Source organism: Conger conger, chromosome 14, assembly GCF_963514075.1.
Source record: "Conger conger chromosome 14, fConCon1.1, whole genome shotgun sequence".
Taxonomy (NCBI): domain Eukaryota; kingdom Metazoa; phylum Chordata; class Actinopteri; order Anguilliformes; family Congridae; genus Conger; species Conger conger.
This window is the reverse complement of record NC_083773.1, coordinates 15,525,208-15,540,840: the sequence shown is the minus strand read 5'-3', so window position 1 is coordinate 15,540,840 and position 15,633 is coordinate 15,525,208. Positions and strand designations below refer to the sequence as shown.

Genomic DNA, 15,633 nt, shown 5'->3' with positions numbered 1-15,633 from the left:
TATCCCACTGCGCACTCCCAACACATGCCTTTGTTCCCATCACAACAAGCCACGAACAGATGGTGCTCTGCTTGGACACGAATGACAGGCACCAGCTGGCAACCAATCGCGTGTTCGGAATCAGCTGAGTCGTCTGGACAGCGCCAGGTGCTTCCATCATATTTTCTTAGCGGAACGCGAGCAAAATCAGTATGTAGAGAAGCGGTGGTGGTCAACGAGCGGATTGCTGGTGGCGACGTAGCCTCGGGTTTTTTTTCTCCAGTTTAGTCAGGCGAGGCACGCGAAGCTTATCTATAGCCGAATCAGATCTCAGTGTAAATATTTACATTGCTTTTGCCAGGTTTATGGTTAGTCTCAAGTTGCAGTACAAATATGCAGAATGTATGTATGAACGTATTGATTTATTTATTGTGAATTACTTATTGTTATTGTTCATGAGTGAAACGATTATTTTACTTTGGTTTAAGCCTAAACTGCTAAGTGGAGAGGTTTATACCTTACCCAGTCCTATTTTGAAAAGGAGGTTGCCATGAAAACGAGGTAAGTAGCCTACACTGCATATTCCAAGTTAACGTTCACTAATTATTACGTCGCCAAGGAACATATAGCCTACAATAATTCAAATAAATAACCAATAATCATACTGGACACTGTTTTATTTTTTGGAAGCATTTGTTGCAAGCACTCCGACCATGCAGTTACCCGTAGCTATAGCCTACTTAAAAAGAGATGAGAATTGTATCATAGATTGGTCCATGTTTTGTCTTTATATTAACTTGCAAAAATGTTTCTATGAATTATTGTTTGTTTTGTGTATTCCGCGTGCCCTGAAATTGCGTAGATAATAGCACCGATAGTCAGATAATCATTATCAATGATAATACCGATAGAGGTGCTGCCGTCATTGAGGAAACGAAGGTGTTGTCACTTATTTTGAAAGCTTTTTTCGATGCATCATAGAACATGTGCTATACGCCTTAGTCGACATTTGTGATCAAGTGGGGAAAAAACCCACTCCATTTTAAGTCAGCTTCACACTACTGTAAGTACAATTTTGTGTAGGCTATCACTGGAAGGACACATCTGACCGATTCTTCATACTTGGATATGCAAGGGCAACTGCATTTGACTAGGCTATATTCGCATCGAACCCATGGCCCGGTTTTTGTTATTTCTAGGATAACTCATGAATGCTTTCGCACTTTATAAGATAGGATTCTTTAGTTACAATTCTTAGTTACAACCAATCTACATGTTGCTAAGCACGTGTACAGTGAGGTAGTCCACAGTATTCTCGGTGATTACAATGTGCTTTAGAAATTCGCTTTATGTGTTATTTTTTAACCGTAGGCATGTATATTCAGGTCTCAGTTCAGTGAGTAAACGCTGAATGCAATGCTGGATTTTGCAATAGCCTATGCGTTTATTTGATATATACTTCCTGGATAATGTATGAAGATAAAGCGTGACAAAGACCAGGCCGTATATATCTCTTACATGTATGCTTTGGCATAAAGGCGAGAGCGAAATTATGTTACATCTCCGCACACCAAATCTCACAGTCAGAAACTTCCATTCGTATTTCGCACGCGGCTTGGCTTGGTGCAGAGGGCAGCTGATGCACGCGTACATCGCACGCCGTTGTTCGGTGGCAGCGGCCTGGATGATCTGGCAAACTCTGATTTGCATTCAAATGTGAGCGCGTTCTGGCAGATGTCTCGATTCTTTCATTGCCCTAGGAATGCGAATGTCGAGGGAGTCTCAAGAAAAGATCCAGACAATGGACAATCACAAGAAGTTTGGAAAAAGAAAAGGGGAGGGGTTACACGGATTAAGATGCATTGTTTCCGATTACCTTAGAACAGCCGTCCCGGCTCATCCAGCTGTTATGCAGTTAGTGTATCCCGAGAAAATTGCACCTGTTACTCGATCTTACATCTCCACAAGATTGTGCCCTGCAGATGTGAGATTGAATTTCCGCTATTGAAGGTATGGTAGATATCAGTCACATGGGCTAACTGCACATCTATTGGTGAGTGTAGAGTGTAGTATTTGGGAATGTGAAAAATTAGCAAATCATATTTGTTTGGTTTTAACCAGTTCTGTTCATTAAGTCTTCCTATTTACAATGAATTACCCCACATATTATTGATTAGTGAAACTAAATTTGAATATTGGGTACATCCGTATGGCATGTTCAATTTTTTTATATTTTCATATATTTCTGCTGTTAGATTTATTGTAACTATTAGACAGTGCAGTGCTTGGAGATGCTGTAGTAAACAAATGAACCTTTCACAAGCTGATTTTCTTGCATCAGGGGTTATGGGACTGGACCATGTGTACATATTCGTCCATGTACGCATGCACGTATGTACACACACACGCGCACACACACACACACACACACACACACACACACACACACACATATACACACACACACACACCAGGTCCATAATCAGTTTCTTATGCCTCGGTAATGACCTGCTGGTATCAGAAGTCTGGTAACATTGAGACATGCTGGATCACAGAAGGTATGCAATTACAGCGTTTTTATGGAGGGTTTCAGGACTTCTGAACACGGAAGGGCTACATGAGAACAAATACAGTCCTAAGTATTTGGGCAAGTTTCAGATATTTTCCATAAAATCATAAAAAATAATGAAATAAGGTTTAACAATATTAATAATAATAATAATCATAATAATGATACAAATAAAATGCATGTACTATTTATGACATATAGCAATTCATATTTTATATTAGTGAGCAAATAGTTAATGGTTAATTTTCTGTATTAAGAGCTATTATTTATATAAACATATGCAATGTAGTGATTTGACAGGCAAGTGTATTTCACATGGTACTTTACTCTTTGCTGTAAAATTTAACATAGCTCTCAGATTTTAACTTAAGATGAGTGATGCTTCTGTGTGGGAATTTGTTTCATGGCAGTGGATTGTTTTTAGTACCTGCTAAAGTCAGCCTTTTTCGCTCCCTGTAGAGATGATGGAACGTTGGCTAGGCTGTGCCATTGCAGTCAAAGCAATAGGAGGTGGATGGGGGAGATTTTTGTGTTGGAGATCTGTGAATACTATCATTCAAAACTTATAAACTTATAGGATCGGTTAAAGAAAGTTAAATTAAAATGATAAGCATCATCACCTTTAATTTTGATGAGCACCATTACCTTTAAGATATGTTTTAAAATCTGTGTTGCATGTTCTGGCACCTTTGTATGCAATTATGCTTAAGTACACATCTATATGCCCACACACATGCTGTGCATGCGTACACACATATACAGACACCTGCAAGCAAGCTTCCGCACACTTAACTTCTCTGTGCATGCTGCTTTGGACTTACCTGGAGCCATTAATTCTGCATTGTTGTTAATTGTTGTTTTTTAGATTTGTAAGGACATTTTATGTGGTGTTGTGATTTATGGAAATATTTATACAAAATGGAAGTGGATAGGTTGGTTTAATGCAGTAACCCCTGTGCAGGTTTGATGGGAAATCGTTCAGTCAGTTTGAATCAGAAACCATAGGTATCAATGGGCTGAAGTGATCTGTGCATGTGGCATATTTCTTGTTCCATATTAGTTCACAGATCAGTGGTCCATACATCTGTCTGCTCATTTGTACATGAAACACACATGCCATGGTGGACAGAATAACTGTTGTATGACTCACGATTCAGAGACGCCATTCTTCCCCATGTTTATACCTCTCAAAAATTTGGATGGAATGAAACTGTTCAGCAGAAATGCAGGTCTCTCAAAAGCTGCATTTTGTTTGGTTATGTTCTGGACTTGCTGTTCTTACTTCAGAAGGCTTTTGTTTTCCTGGCAGCTGAGGGTTGCAACATTCAGTGTAATAGTAATAGTATTCCTCTTGTTAGACTGTCTAGGCATCTTCACTATACTCTGTCCAATATGTAGCTTTTTTTGCCGTCACAGCGTGATGTCTACGCCATTTTTGTAAATAAATTGTAAATAATGAATTAGACAAAAATAAAAATAGCTTAAGCCTTGGAGTACAACAGCAGAAATTGCAATGGCGTTGAGTCAGACACTGCAGTCTTTTTTATTTGTTTGTAGATGTGCATGTAATTTCAAGACTACATAATCACCTCTGTACTCACCCACGCACTCGCTGAAAGTAATTCCCACCTGCACCTTGCACATGCATGCAGATACACACACCCACACAGAAACACACTCAGATACACACCCGCACACACACACACACACACACACATTCAATGATTTAGGTTTGGGTTTTGCTTGAAAGTGGCTAAAGTGACGCCACTGTGATTGATTGGCCATCATTCACCACAGTGTCTTAAACATTCCTCCTCTAATTTGTAATGATTTCTCAAAGTCTTCAGTGTGAGGTGATACTCATTAAAATGAGTAAAATTTATCATTTCCGACATTTAAGTCCAATTTCCAATCCACACAATCCAAATGCCTACCTCCGCACCTTGCTCACAGTCATCACACCTCCAAAGTGCACACTCCCAGATCACCCGTGCTACACTTAACACCTGCATCCACGCAAAAATGTATGCACGCACGGACACACACACACACACACACACGCACACACACACACACATCATACGCACGTACGCACACACATACGCGCACTCACACACACACACACACGCGCACGCACACGCACGCGCACACACATGCACACACACTCTGGGATTAATTAGGCTTGGATTTTCCCTGAAAGAAGCCGAATTGGTGACAGCGTGATTGATCACCCATCATTCCTCACTGTGGCTTAAACATTGACTGGGTCCAATTTCCAACCCACACCTCCACAATCTCAGCCCTCCAACCCACACATGCTCCTCGCTCCATTGTAACATGGCTGAGAGTAACTTTGTTATGTGCTGCTGGGGGGGGGGGGGGGGGGGGTGTAAATTAGGTGGCTAGATACAATACTGTACAGAAGTCTTAGGCACCCTAGACTTTATTATATATATATATATATATATGTTTATTGTTTTGTGTGTGTTAGTATAAAAGAACACATTTGAGATTTTCAAATATTCATTTTCCAAAAGATTTAATTTTACAGAGACATTTTTGTATTTAATTTAATTAATTGAATTAACTACTTTTTACATAAAATCAAGATCAAGGCTGTCTGAGATCAGAAGCAAGGAGCCAACCAAAGTATGCAGAAGAACTGTGGCAAGTTCTCCAACATGCTTGGAACAACCTTCCTGCTAATTGTCTTAGCCAATGCTGTCCTGCAGTTCTATATCTCAGAGAAGTGATGCAGTTTTAACGCCGAAGGGTGAAAAATATTGATTTGATTCAGTCTTTAACTATTCTGCCAAATTACTAAAATGTCATGTAAAATGTATAGTATGTTTATTTAGGACCTTTCATTTAATTATTTTTTAAAGAATGCTATCTGTACAGGATGTTATGGAGGTGCCTAAGACTTTTGCACAGTACTGTAGCCCATGTGATCCTGGAGAATAAAAACACTTGTAGATGATCAGTGAGAGGCTAAAAATGCTACTGCTAGACTCTGATGTACCTTAGGACACTGCGAATGAACGCCGTGGTTTTGGGCAGATTTCCTTGGGCACCTGAATCATAGATGCAGAGTCTTGGGTCCTGTGGAGCCACTGCAGGGAGCCTTATCTTGTTTATTTAGACGCCAAAACTCTGTGATGGGATTTTTTTCATTCTGAGCTCTGTGTCATTGTGAGGAATGTACTCTCTGTGCAAACAAGATCAGGTAAAGAACAAACATTACCCTCTGCACATTTTTTTTTTCAAAATCTGGATATTACTATTCAGGACATTTCAGAAGAATGACTGTGAATTAAGATATAATCCTGCACTTGCACTATTAAGAAAACAAAACATGAATGTGCATATACAATGCACCAAATCTTGGCTTCTCCTCCTGATGGCACTGACAGACCTTTTCTTTAAATTATGTTTTTGTCCTGAAAAAATTGATGTGGATGAAATCACACCATTGCTTTATAGTGGTATATGTTATCTCATAATAACGGCGTATGCCAAGGTATAGGATATATTAGACTGTAAGCAAACAGTTGGCTGGGATGCGGGAGAAATGGGCAGGCGTAAAGACCTGAGCAACTTTGACAAGAGCCAAATCATCATGGTCGACTGGGTCAGAGTATCTCCGAAATGACAAGGTTTGTAGGGTGCTCCCTGTCAGCAGTGGTGTGTACCTACCTACAGTCCATGACTCGGCGGGTCAGAGCTGTTTTAGCGGGATGTGGAGGACCAACAACATATTAGACATATGTTAGTTCATAATGTTTTGGCCCATGTTTTGGTATGTTTTGTAATGTAATTAATCTGGTAGCTGGATGGTTCGGTTCATGCCTCAAAAACACTTTGGCTGGGAACTCTCTGAAATGTTTATGGCAAAAAGGAATGGCAAAGTCTCTTCCAGAGCTATAGGGGTGGGCGATGACGAACTCTATTAAGAGCAATTCCAGAATCTTATATGTCAGGAGACAGCCCACACCTTTCCCTTCCTGTCATAGTGGAAGCATGGATTCACCAACAAAGATGCAGTTCCTTACCTAATCGGGGTGGATAAGTTGAGGATAGGTTCAGTTGTGGTTTTCACATCCTACCAGGGGGCAGAATTTGGGCGTTATGTCAGAGACTTAATTATATTTGCTCATTCTGTCAGAGCTGATGGCTTCTGTAACCGCAGTACCAGATTCCTTATTTCTGTACGGTCTTGCAAGAAGGCAGAGACTTTCATAGCCGTCACCTTTGATTTGGGAGAGTGAGGGAGAGGGGCAGGGGGCTGAGTCACATTCCACCAGTGATCGGAGATGCAGGGGAAATGGAGGGAGCACTGCTGAGATGCACTAACAGACAATGCACTAGGAAGAATGTAAAAAGAAAGTCAAGCAGCTCCAGAAAGGGAATGCTTAGCTCACATTGATTTACTGCACTAAACTGCTGAAAGCCTGGGCATGCAATGGTTTTTCTTGATTTTATTAAATGTATTTATAGATGTCAAACCAAGAGTTTTTCACATTACACATCAGGGTAGATACAAGATGCTAAGGAAGTCACCTTTTAAATGAATATGGATTCACAAGTTAAACTGCAATGTTCTCATGGTAAATGTTGAAAGCCATTTTGGATACTCTAATGAAATTTTTGGGGCATTTGCATTAAATACTTAGTGTTCTGGAAATATTTAGCTTTGGCCTTGTTGGCCGATGGTGGAATGACCTTCCCTAGTCAGTCAGAAAAGCAGAATCACTGGTTGTTTTCCACGATTGTCTAAGAACTCACCTTTCCAGGTGACACCTGAATGTTTCTACTATTGTTTAACAAAGTCTCTCGACTGTTGTTTGGAGAATTTACTCCTTTTTACCTTAGTTATGAGTTAAAACAGCCTTCTTAGCTTGGCATGATCCAGACAATTGCAATATATATTTGAATTAAGTATTCCAGAGGGTTTTCATTAATTTTAAAAATTTAAATTTTAAAATATCTGATGAGGGCTAAAACAAATTTTTACTGCATATCTGAGCACCTTCCTCCATTTGTATATTACACTACACACTAGCTGTTGATAGATCCTTGACCCCTGTAATTATTGCGGTATTACCTACTTGGTGGTAATGGTACTAACAATAACAAATAAGATAGTGTGAAATGCTGCTGGAAAAAAAGACAGAATTTCAGTGAATGTTAGATGTACTCAGCTGGATGTTTTTAATGGCAACTTGGGAATTCTACTTGACTTCTACAAACTAATTAATATTAAAGAGCTTATTAGCTGTGGCATTCTGCATTATGCAACTGTAGTGCCTCAAAGGTTACCCCCACTTATCCATTCAAATATAATTTCAAACAACACTTCATGTACATTGTGGATACCCTATCTGGTGTTGCCTACGTACTGATTAGCTCAGTGTTTTCCTGAGTATGATTTCCTGAACCAAGAGAAGAACAGTGATTTCCCCATCGAGGAATCAAATGGAGGTAAATGCTTCCAAACGCTGCCACCCTGGACCTGGGGACCTGCAATGACCCTCCCCTGCAGGCAAACATCAGCACAGCACACGCAGATGAAAATCTGTCTGAGTGACAATCTCAAAACAGTGCAGCGTGCATGTCAAACATCAAGCTGTGCATCTGGGCGGCATGGTTGGCCATTAATGGCTGCGATCATGCGGTAAAAAGCCATCAGTGGTATTGATGGAAGCTCCTCCTGTGCACTGTGGTTTAGTTCTAGTTGTCGCACAGTGTCACGGCTCTCTGGCACAACATGGAGCACTGGGTCCGGCATTAAGACTGAGGGCCTGGGGCATGAATGATTACTGTAGGTTGCAGCTGGAATAGTTATTTCAGTTGTTCTGGTAGAGTGCTAAGCAATGGGCTAATGTGAATGTGTGTCGATTGGTTTGATTTGTACTAATTTTCCTTTCTTACTCCAGACCTTACAGTGTGATATATTTTACATTGCTTTTTCCTGTGGTCATATATTCCTTTTTCCTTATAAATTCTTAAATAACAAATAAATATGGTTCTCAGCTATTGCACCTGACAGGGTTAAGGAATGTTTTAAGTGGGCTTTGTCTGTCGTGCAGTAGAGTCCTTAGGGAGGAACTCTTTTGTTCAAGTACAAGTGACAGTGTGATAGTGTGCCGTTGGTGCGCTTCTCTTAAAGGTAAAGACGCTACAGCACGTCTCCCTTTGTTAAGCTTCGACCTGAGTGAATGAATGCGTTTCCAGCCCAGGTTATAATGACCACTTACTTCAGATTGTCTGAGTACTCTTGCAGTCGTGGAGCTTCCAAGCTTCTAATTGATATCCGATTGCCTGTTAAAAGGGCTAACTCTCACCCACTGCCTAGTTCCTCTAGCCTTTTCAAATGTCTTGTGTTTTACAGCTACTCCAGAACGTTAGTGCTTTCCCCCTGTTGTAGGGCAGATAGTTTGACAGACCTGACAATGCAGCATTATAGCACAGCATGTAGCACGGTTCCCTGTGTATTTCCCAGTATTCTGTGAGAGCAGCATTCCCTGTGGATTTCCCAGTATTCTGTGAGAGCAGCATTCCCTGTGTATTTCCCAGTATTCTGTAAGAGCAGCATTCCCTGTGTATTTCCCAGTATTCTGTGAGAGCAGCATTCCCTGTGTATTTCCCAGTATTCTGTGAGAGCAGCATTCCCTGTTTATTTCCCAGTATTCTGTGAGAGCAGCATTCCCTGTGTATTTCCCAGTATTCTGTGAGAGCAGCATTCCCTGTGTATTTCCCAGTATTCTGTGAGAGCAGCATTCCCTGTGTATTTCCCAGTATTCTGTGAGAGCAGCGTTCCAACAATTGTTGATGCCTGAGAGGAAGGGGAGTAAAAATAGGAGCAGCTAGAAAGAAATTCAATGATCAGCTCACAGGCTTTTAAAACCATTTGTAACACCTTGATACTTTCTCAATACTGTGTACTGAAGCATCTGTAAAATGAAAGCTGGGTTGGGCTATGCTAAAGATGTCAATGACTCCTCTGTGTCTCTCTGAGTCGCATCGCATTGCATTGTTTTATGTAACTCAAGCTATTATGCATGCTTCTTTAAAAAAATAAATCCAATCCCACATGAATTTGGAATATTGATGATCTACAGTATTTACAAGCTCATATACAAAACATGTGGTGCCAGCCAGCTGCTTCTTTTCACACTATAGCTATTAGCCACACATTCGCAGAGTGGGGGTAGAAGAGAACCAATCATATGCTTGCACAGATATTTAGCACCTGAACATCCAACGGGGGTAACTCAAGCAATGGCTACTGCTATCCCCTCCAACTGAGTCCCCCATATAACACCCAAACTGTTCTGTACATGATCCCTTGGGTCAAGCAAAACCAGTTGTGTACCTGGTTTTTGCAACTGAAATGCAGGACAGCTGGCCACAGTTTTTGCAACTGAAAGTTTAGTTTTTTTCTGATTAATCATACATACATTTAATGCATAATGATAGTTGCTTACTCATACTCCCCTTACTTTTTCTGTAAAGAACAAAGTAATCCTGTTTAGTCTGCATGAATAAGTACATAAAGTGATATTTAGAAATATATTTATATAAGAACCAATTGCCGACATTCCGTTCATTTAGCTCAGTGCACCATAAGAATAAAAAATAGTCTGTTTTAAAAAAAGAAACCCTACACAATGTAAGCTAGACTTTTAAGACAAGTTTGTGGGAAAGCACTTGTATTAGTGCTCATGAATATATGAAAATGAAATGCTCACAGGACTATTTTGGGGCAGACTGCAGAAGAAGAAGAAATGCATGCATGAAAAAAAAGTGTTGTTCTTTTTTTACACACAGAGTTCTAAAGAAACTGGGGGAATTTACCCATGCTAGGAAAACTAATGATCTACATTTCATACGCTTTTTCAGATAAAAGCCCTGAAAGAAATGTGAGCTCACTTCAAAAGTACTGCATTTGAGGAAGATTTATGCATGCATAATGGTCAGTTCACAGTATAAATCACGCCAGTTGACTTTTTTTTTAACTTATCGAAGAAATGTCTAATTTATGCATTCATATTTCAAGAGATATTTTCAGTGCATATCTCCCAGATAATTATTGCTCTCATGGCAATATTTACTAAAGGATTCGCTACAAGGTGTAGGATTTATTCAAAATCCCTATTTGGCTGTGATTTGCAGGAATTGCCTCACTGCAAGTTTACTTCTGACATGTAGTTAAATCTGTTCATGCGTGTGTATGCTTGGAGTGAATGCACTAAAATGAGGCAGATATATGTAAATGAGGTAAATTCCACGTATTTACAAGAATCTAATCAACTAAAGCATGCCTTAATTGCAACTCACCTCTTTAAATCAGCTGTATCTTTTCCTTCCACCCTGATAGCTGACAGGGCTTGTTAAGCCCGTTGTTTAAACATGTTTCCTCCAGCACCACCTGTGTCCTTTTCCGCCATTATGTTGTAGGATTTTTTTTGGTCTACTGCATAACATCATTACATATTTTCTTTGTCATCTGCTGTACTGAATATTTCCATCAGGCCCTAATAATAATAATAATAATAATAATAACAACAATCTGTATTTATATTGCACCTTCCGTACAGACATTCAGCTCAAAGTGTTTTGCCATAAAAATAAATAAAATATAAAAATAAGGTAGTAAAGGGTCATAAAAGTGGAAAGGCATAAAAAGGCAAGAATAAAATAAAAATAATCTGGTGCCATTTAAAGTTGCCACTGAGCCCGCATCTCTAATTTGTTTGGGAATTGTGTTCCATCGTGCTGCAGTATAGTTAAGGAAGGCAGCCCTGCCAGTACTCCTGTGTGTAGGCTTATGGATATTTAAGAAACCAGCGGCAGATGACCTAAGGGCCGGTGGGGGATTGTGAAACGATAGTGAATCAGTAATGTAGGCCAGTCCTAAACATTAAGAGCTTTATAAACAAGTAAAAGGACTTCAAAATCAATTCTAAAAGATACTGGGAGTGTGTAGCTAAAACAGGGGTCATTTGCTCCCTTTCCTTGCCCGCTCCATTACAACGTGCCTGCTGTCTTCACAAGTATAATGCTATTTATTTGCTTTCTGCATAGTCTTATCCTGAATCTGTACCGACTGCTCCATACCTGGCTCTGTGTGCCTGTCTGCCTGTCAAACACCACAAATTTTGTGACTTTCTTTCTTGTTTCCTGTTTTTCAGGCACGTATACCTGCTTTGAGAGAACTGGGAGAAAGAGGCAAAAGCACATCTCTGAAAAGCGCATAGGGACACCGAGGCAGAAAAAGGTCTGATCTCCAGTTCTTGCGCAGCACGCATTCAATAGCACCTCTCCTCAATGCAAATCACCTTGGCTCCACATAGAACACAGATAAACGTTTCTGTTTGATGACAGTCTCACGCCCACTCTCAAAGTTGTCCATCATTTCTGGATTGGATCCCGCCTCAGGAGCATACAGGTAGAAAAGGGGATGGGCAGCATGGCAGGGGGGACAGCGTCCTCCTCCTACACACCGGGCCCGCTGTGCATCAGCCTGTTCCTGGTGTCCGTGAGTGTGTGCCTGGTGAGGGCCAGCGAGTGTCCCCAGCTGTGCGTGTGTGAGGTCAGGCCATGGTTCACCCCTCAGTCCACCTACAGGGAAGCCACCACCGTGGACTGCAATGACCTGCGTCTCACCCACATCCCCAGCAACCTGTCCAGTGACACCCAGGTGCTCCTGCTGCAGAGCAACTACATCGCCCACACCAGCGAGGAGCTGGAGCAGCTCTTCAACCTGACCGAGCTGGACCTGTCCCAGAACAACTTCAGCAGCATCCGGGACGTGGGGCTCGTCAACATGTCCCAGCTCACCACACTGCACCTGGAGGAGAATCAGATCTCAGAGATGTCTGATCACTGCCTGCAGGACTTGGTCAACTTGCAGGAGCTCTACATCAACCACAACCAGATCAGCTCCATCTCTGCCAATGCCTTCTTCGGCCTGGGAAACCTGCTGCGGCTCCACCTGAACTCCAACAGGTTAAGGATCATAGACAGCCGCTGGTTTGAGTCGACATCCAACCTGGAGATACTCATGATAGGACAGAACCCTGTAATTGGGATTCTAGACATGAACTTCAAGCCCCTGGTTAATTTGAGGAGTCTGGTCTTGGCTGGGATGGACTTGACCGATGTGCCCGGAAATGCATTCATGGGACTAGACAACCTGGAGAGCCTTTCTTTTTATGACAACAAGCTCATTAGGGTCCCGCAGCTTGCACTGCAGAAAGTTCCCAACTTGAAATTCCTGGATTTAAATAAAAATCCAGTACACAAGATCCAGGAAGGGGACTTCCGGAACATGCTGCGGTTAAAAGAGCTGGGTGTGAACAATATGGGGGAGATGATTTCCATCGACCGATATGCACTCGACAATCTCCCTGAGCTGACCAAGTTGGAGGCCACCAACAACCCCAAGTTGTCGTACATTAACCGGCTAGCCTTTCGGGATGTGCCATCTCTGGAGAGCTTGATGCTGAACAACAACGCTCTGAATGCGCTGTACCACAGGACAGTGGAACTGCTGCCTAACCTGCGAGAGATCAGTGTCCACAGCAACCCTCTGCGCTGCGACTGCGTCCTCCAGTGGATGAGCTCCAATAAGACGGGCATCCGCTTCATGGAGCCCCTCTCCATGTTCTGCGCTATGCCTCCCGAGCTCCGGGGCCAGCATGTGCGGGAGGTGCAACTGCAAATGTCTGCTGAGCAGTGCCTCCCCATGATCTCCCACGACACCTTCCCCAGCCACCTCAGTCTGGACATAGGCATGACCATTGACCTTGACTGCCGCGCCGCAGCCGAACCCGAGCCTGAGATCTACTGGGTCACGCCAGTGGGGAATAAGGTCACGGTGGACACCTTGTCTGACAAGTACCATCTGAGCAGCGAGGGCACCCTGCGCATCTCCCATATGCAGGTGGAGGACTCTGGCCAGTACACCTGCGTGGCCCAGAACACTGAGGGTGCTGATACGCGGGTGTCCACCATTCGGATCAATGGGACCCTGTTGGACAGTGCCCAGCTCATGAAGATCTCCGTCAAGCAGACAGAGACCCACTCCATCCTTGTGTCCTGGAAGGTGAACTCCAACGTCATGACCTCCAACCTGAAGTGGTCGTCCGCCACCATGAAGATCGACAACCCCCATATTACCTACACCGCTCGGGTGCCCGTGGATGTCCACGAGTACAACCTCACCCACCTGCAGCCTGCCACTGAGTACGAGGTATGTCTCACCGTGTCCAATATCCACCAGCAGACGCAGAGGTCCTGCGTCAACGTAACCACCAAGAATGCAGCCTTCGCCATGGAGATCACTGACCAGGGCACCAGTGCCGCCCTGGCGGCAGTTATGGGCACGATGTTCGCGATCATCAGCTTGGCCTCCATCGCTGTGTACATTGCCAAGCGATTCAAGAGAAAGAATTATCACCACTCCTTAAAGAAGTACATGCAGAAGACCTCGTCCATACCCCTGAATGAGCTCTATCCACCGCTTATTAATCTGTGGGAGGCGGACTCTGAGAAGGACAAGGAGGGTGCATCGGAGACCAAGCCGACTCAGGTCGACACTACGAGAAGCTACTACATGTGGTGAAGTGTAGGAGACTTTGCTTTTAGGAGCACAAAGACACATTTCAGCTTTTTTTGAGCGCAATTGAAAAAAAAAAACAACCTAAAATTCAGATTTTTTTGTATTCAGCTTTGCTCATCTAAGAGTGGTAGTGATAGTTAGTTTTTTATTTATATGGCATTATGCCTCTTCTCTCCACTACCTGTTTTCAAATTGGCAGCTTTCTATAGCTTGAAAGACCTCTCATTTGCTGTGCTTTATTTTTGTGATGCTTTTAATCGCACAGCTTGGATGTGGATGAGGACTTACCGGGGATCAGCAGATTCAACAGAAGGAACTATCAGTTTGCTCCTCTGGCAGTATTCATAGAGATTTGCAATGTTCCTTTCTCTCTTTTGTAAAACAGTTTGACTGTTGTGCACTGAATCATATTAACACACTTTTCTATGGACTTAAATATAAGCTGACAAATTGAGATTAGACTTGATATACTGTCTATTGAATACCGTTAGCAATTGTACTGTAATGTTGTATCAACTATCATTTGAACTTTTTGAATCAACTATCATTTTGAACCTTTTTTAATTTAGAACTTAGTTTGCAGATATAATCACTGTAACAAGCAATAGAAATGTGAATGTTTGATAACTAGATATGTAGTGAACAAAGCTTTTTTAAATTACACTTGAGTATTCTTTTTTATTTGCTAGAACACATTTCAATAAACACTTAATTTTGATGTGATATAAACACACACATAATATGTTGTATATTGAATAATAGATTAAAATAAATTGCAGTTTTGTTCTCATATTTTCATACAAGGCTGTCCATGTTATGAGTCATTGTGTAATTTGACAGCACACTTCAGAAACAATTAAAATAATAGAGTATATCTTTTTTCCTTCATGATTCGACTATGAAAAAAAAGCCTGACTATTGATTATTCCAAAGCCATTTGGAAGTCCTCTGGACCAACAGGCTCAGCTTCAGATATGGGATGTATTAGAAATCAGAGGCCTGGGGACAGCATTGTCGACAGAGACTAATTCCAGTGTGCGGATGATTCTGGATGGGTCATAGGAACAAGGTCAAGTCTGTGCATATTGACTAGCAGGTAGGACAGGCAGCATTCTCAAAGCTGCCTATTTTCTCTGATGGCATTTCATTTTTTATCTCTCTTTGGGGATGGGTCTTTTAATAGTATACATGGAATCAATACAGATCCAAGAGCGGGTAATTACAGATAATGGGAACTATTAACAAGCCAGAGTAGCAGCATATTCTCTGGGTCAGCAGTTCTGGTTTAATCATCCAGATGTGTTTTCCTGCAACTTCCTTCAAATTAGGCTGGAAGGCAGGTGTGTGCAACTTGGTTTGTGGGAATTAGTTTTGTTTTGTCATTTGCATTTTAAAACGTTGAATGCCCTGTGATTTCAGTGAGACTTAATTTGCTCTTTGTTTGAACTGCATAGTCTAA

The 15,633-nt window shown here is 41.8% G+C and overlaps 1 protein-coding gene across 3 annotated transcripts; it reads left to right on the top strand.

Annotated features, from left to right (window-relative positions):
- The first annotated feature begins 42 nt into the window (after window positions 1–42).
- Window positions 43–15,048, top strand: LOC133110219 (leucine-rich repeat neuronal protein 1-like). 3 transcript variants are annotated; one of them, XM_061220163.1, is made up of 2 exons: window positions 43–147; window positions 11,743–15,048. In XM_061220163.1, exon 2 carries the CDS (start codon window positions 12,012–12,014, stop codon window positions 14,175–14,177), a length of 2,166 nt encoding a protein of 721 aa, XP_061076147.1. In that variant the 5' UTR covers window positions 43–147; window positions 11,743–12,011; the 3' UTR covers window positions 14,178–15,048. The 3 variants fall into 3 exon arrangements, with proteins under 3 accessions (XP_061076147.1, XP_061076146.1, XP_061076148.1); XM_061220162.1 differs by lacking the exon at window positions 43–147 and adding an exon at window positions 220–540; XM_061220164.1 differs by lacking the exon at window positions 43–147 and adding an exon at window positions 982–1,042.
- Window positions 15,049–15,633: the final 585 nt, after the last annotated feature.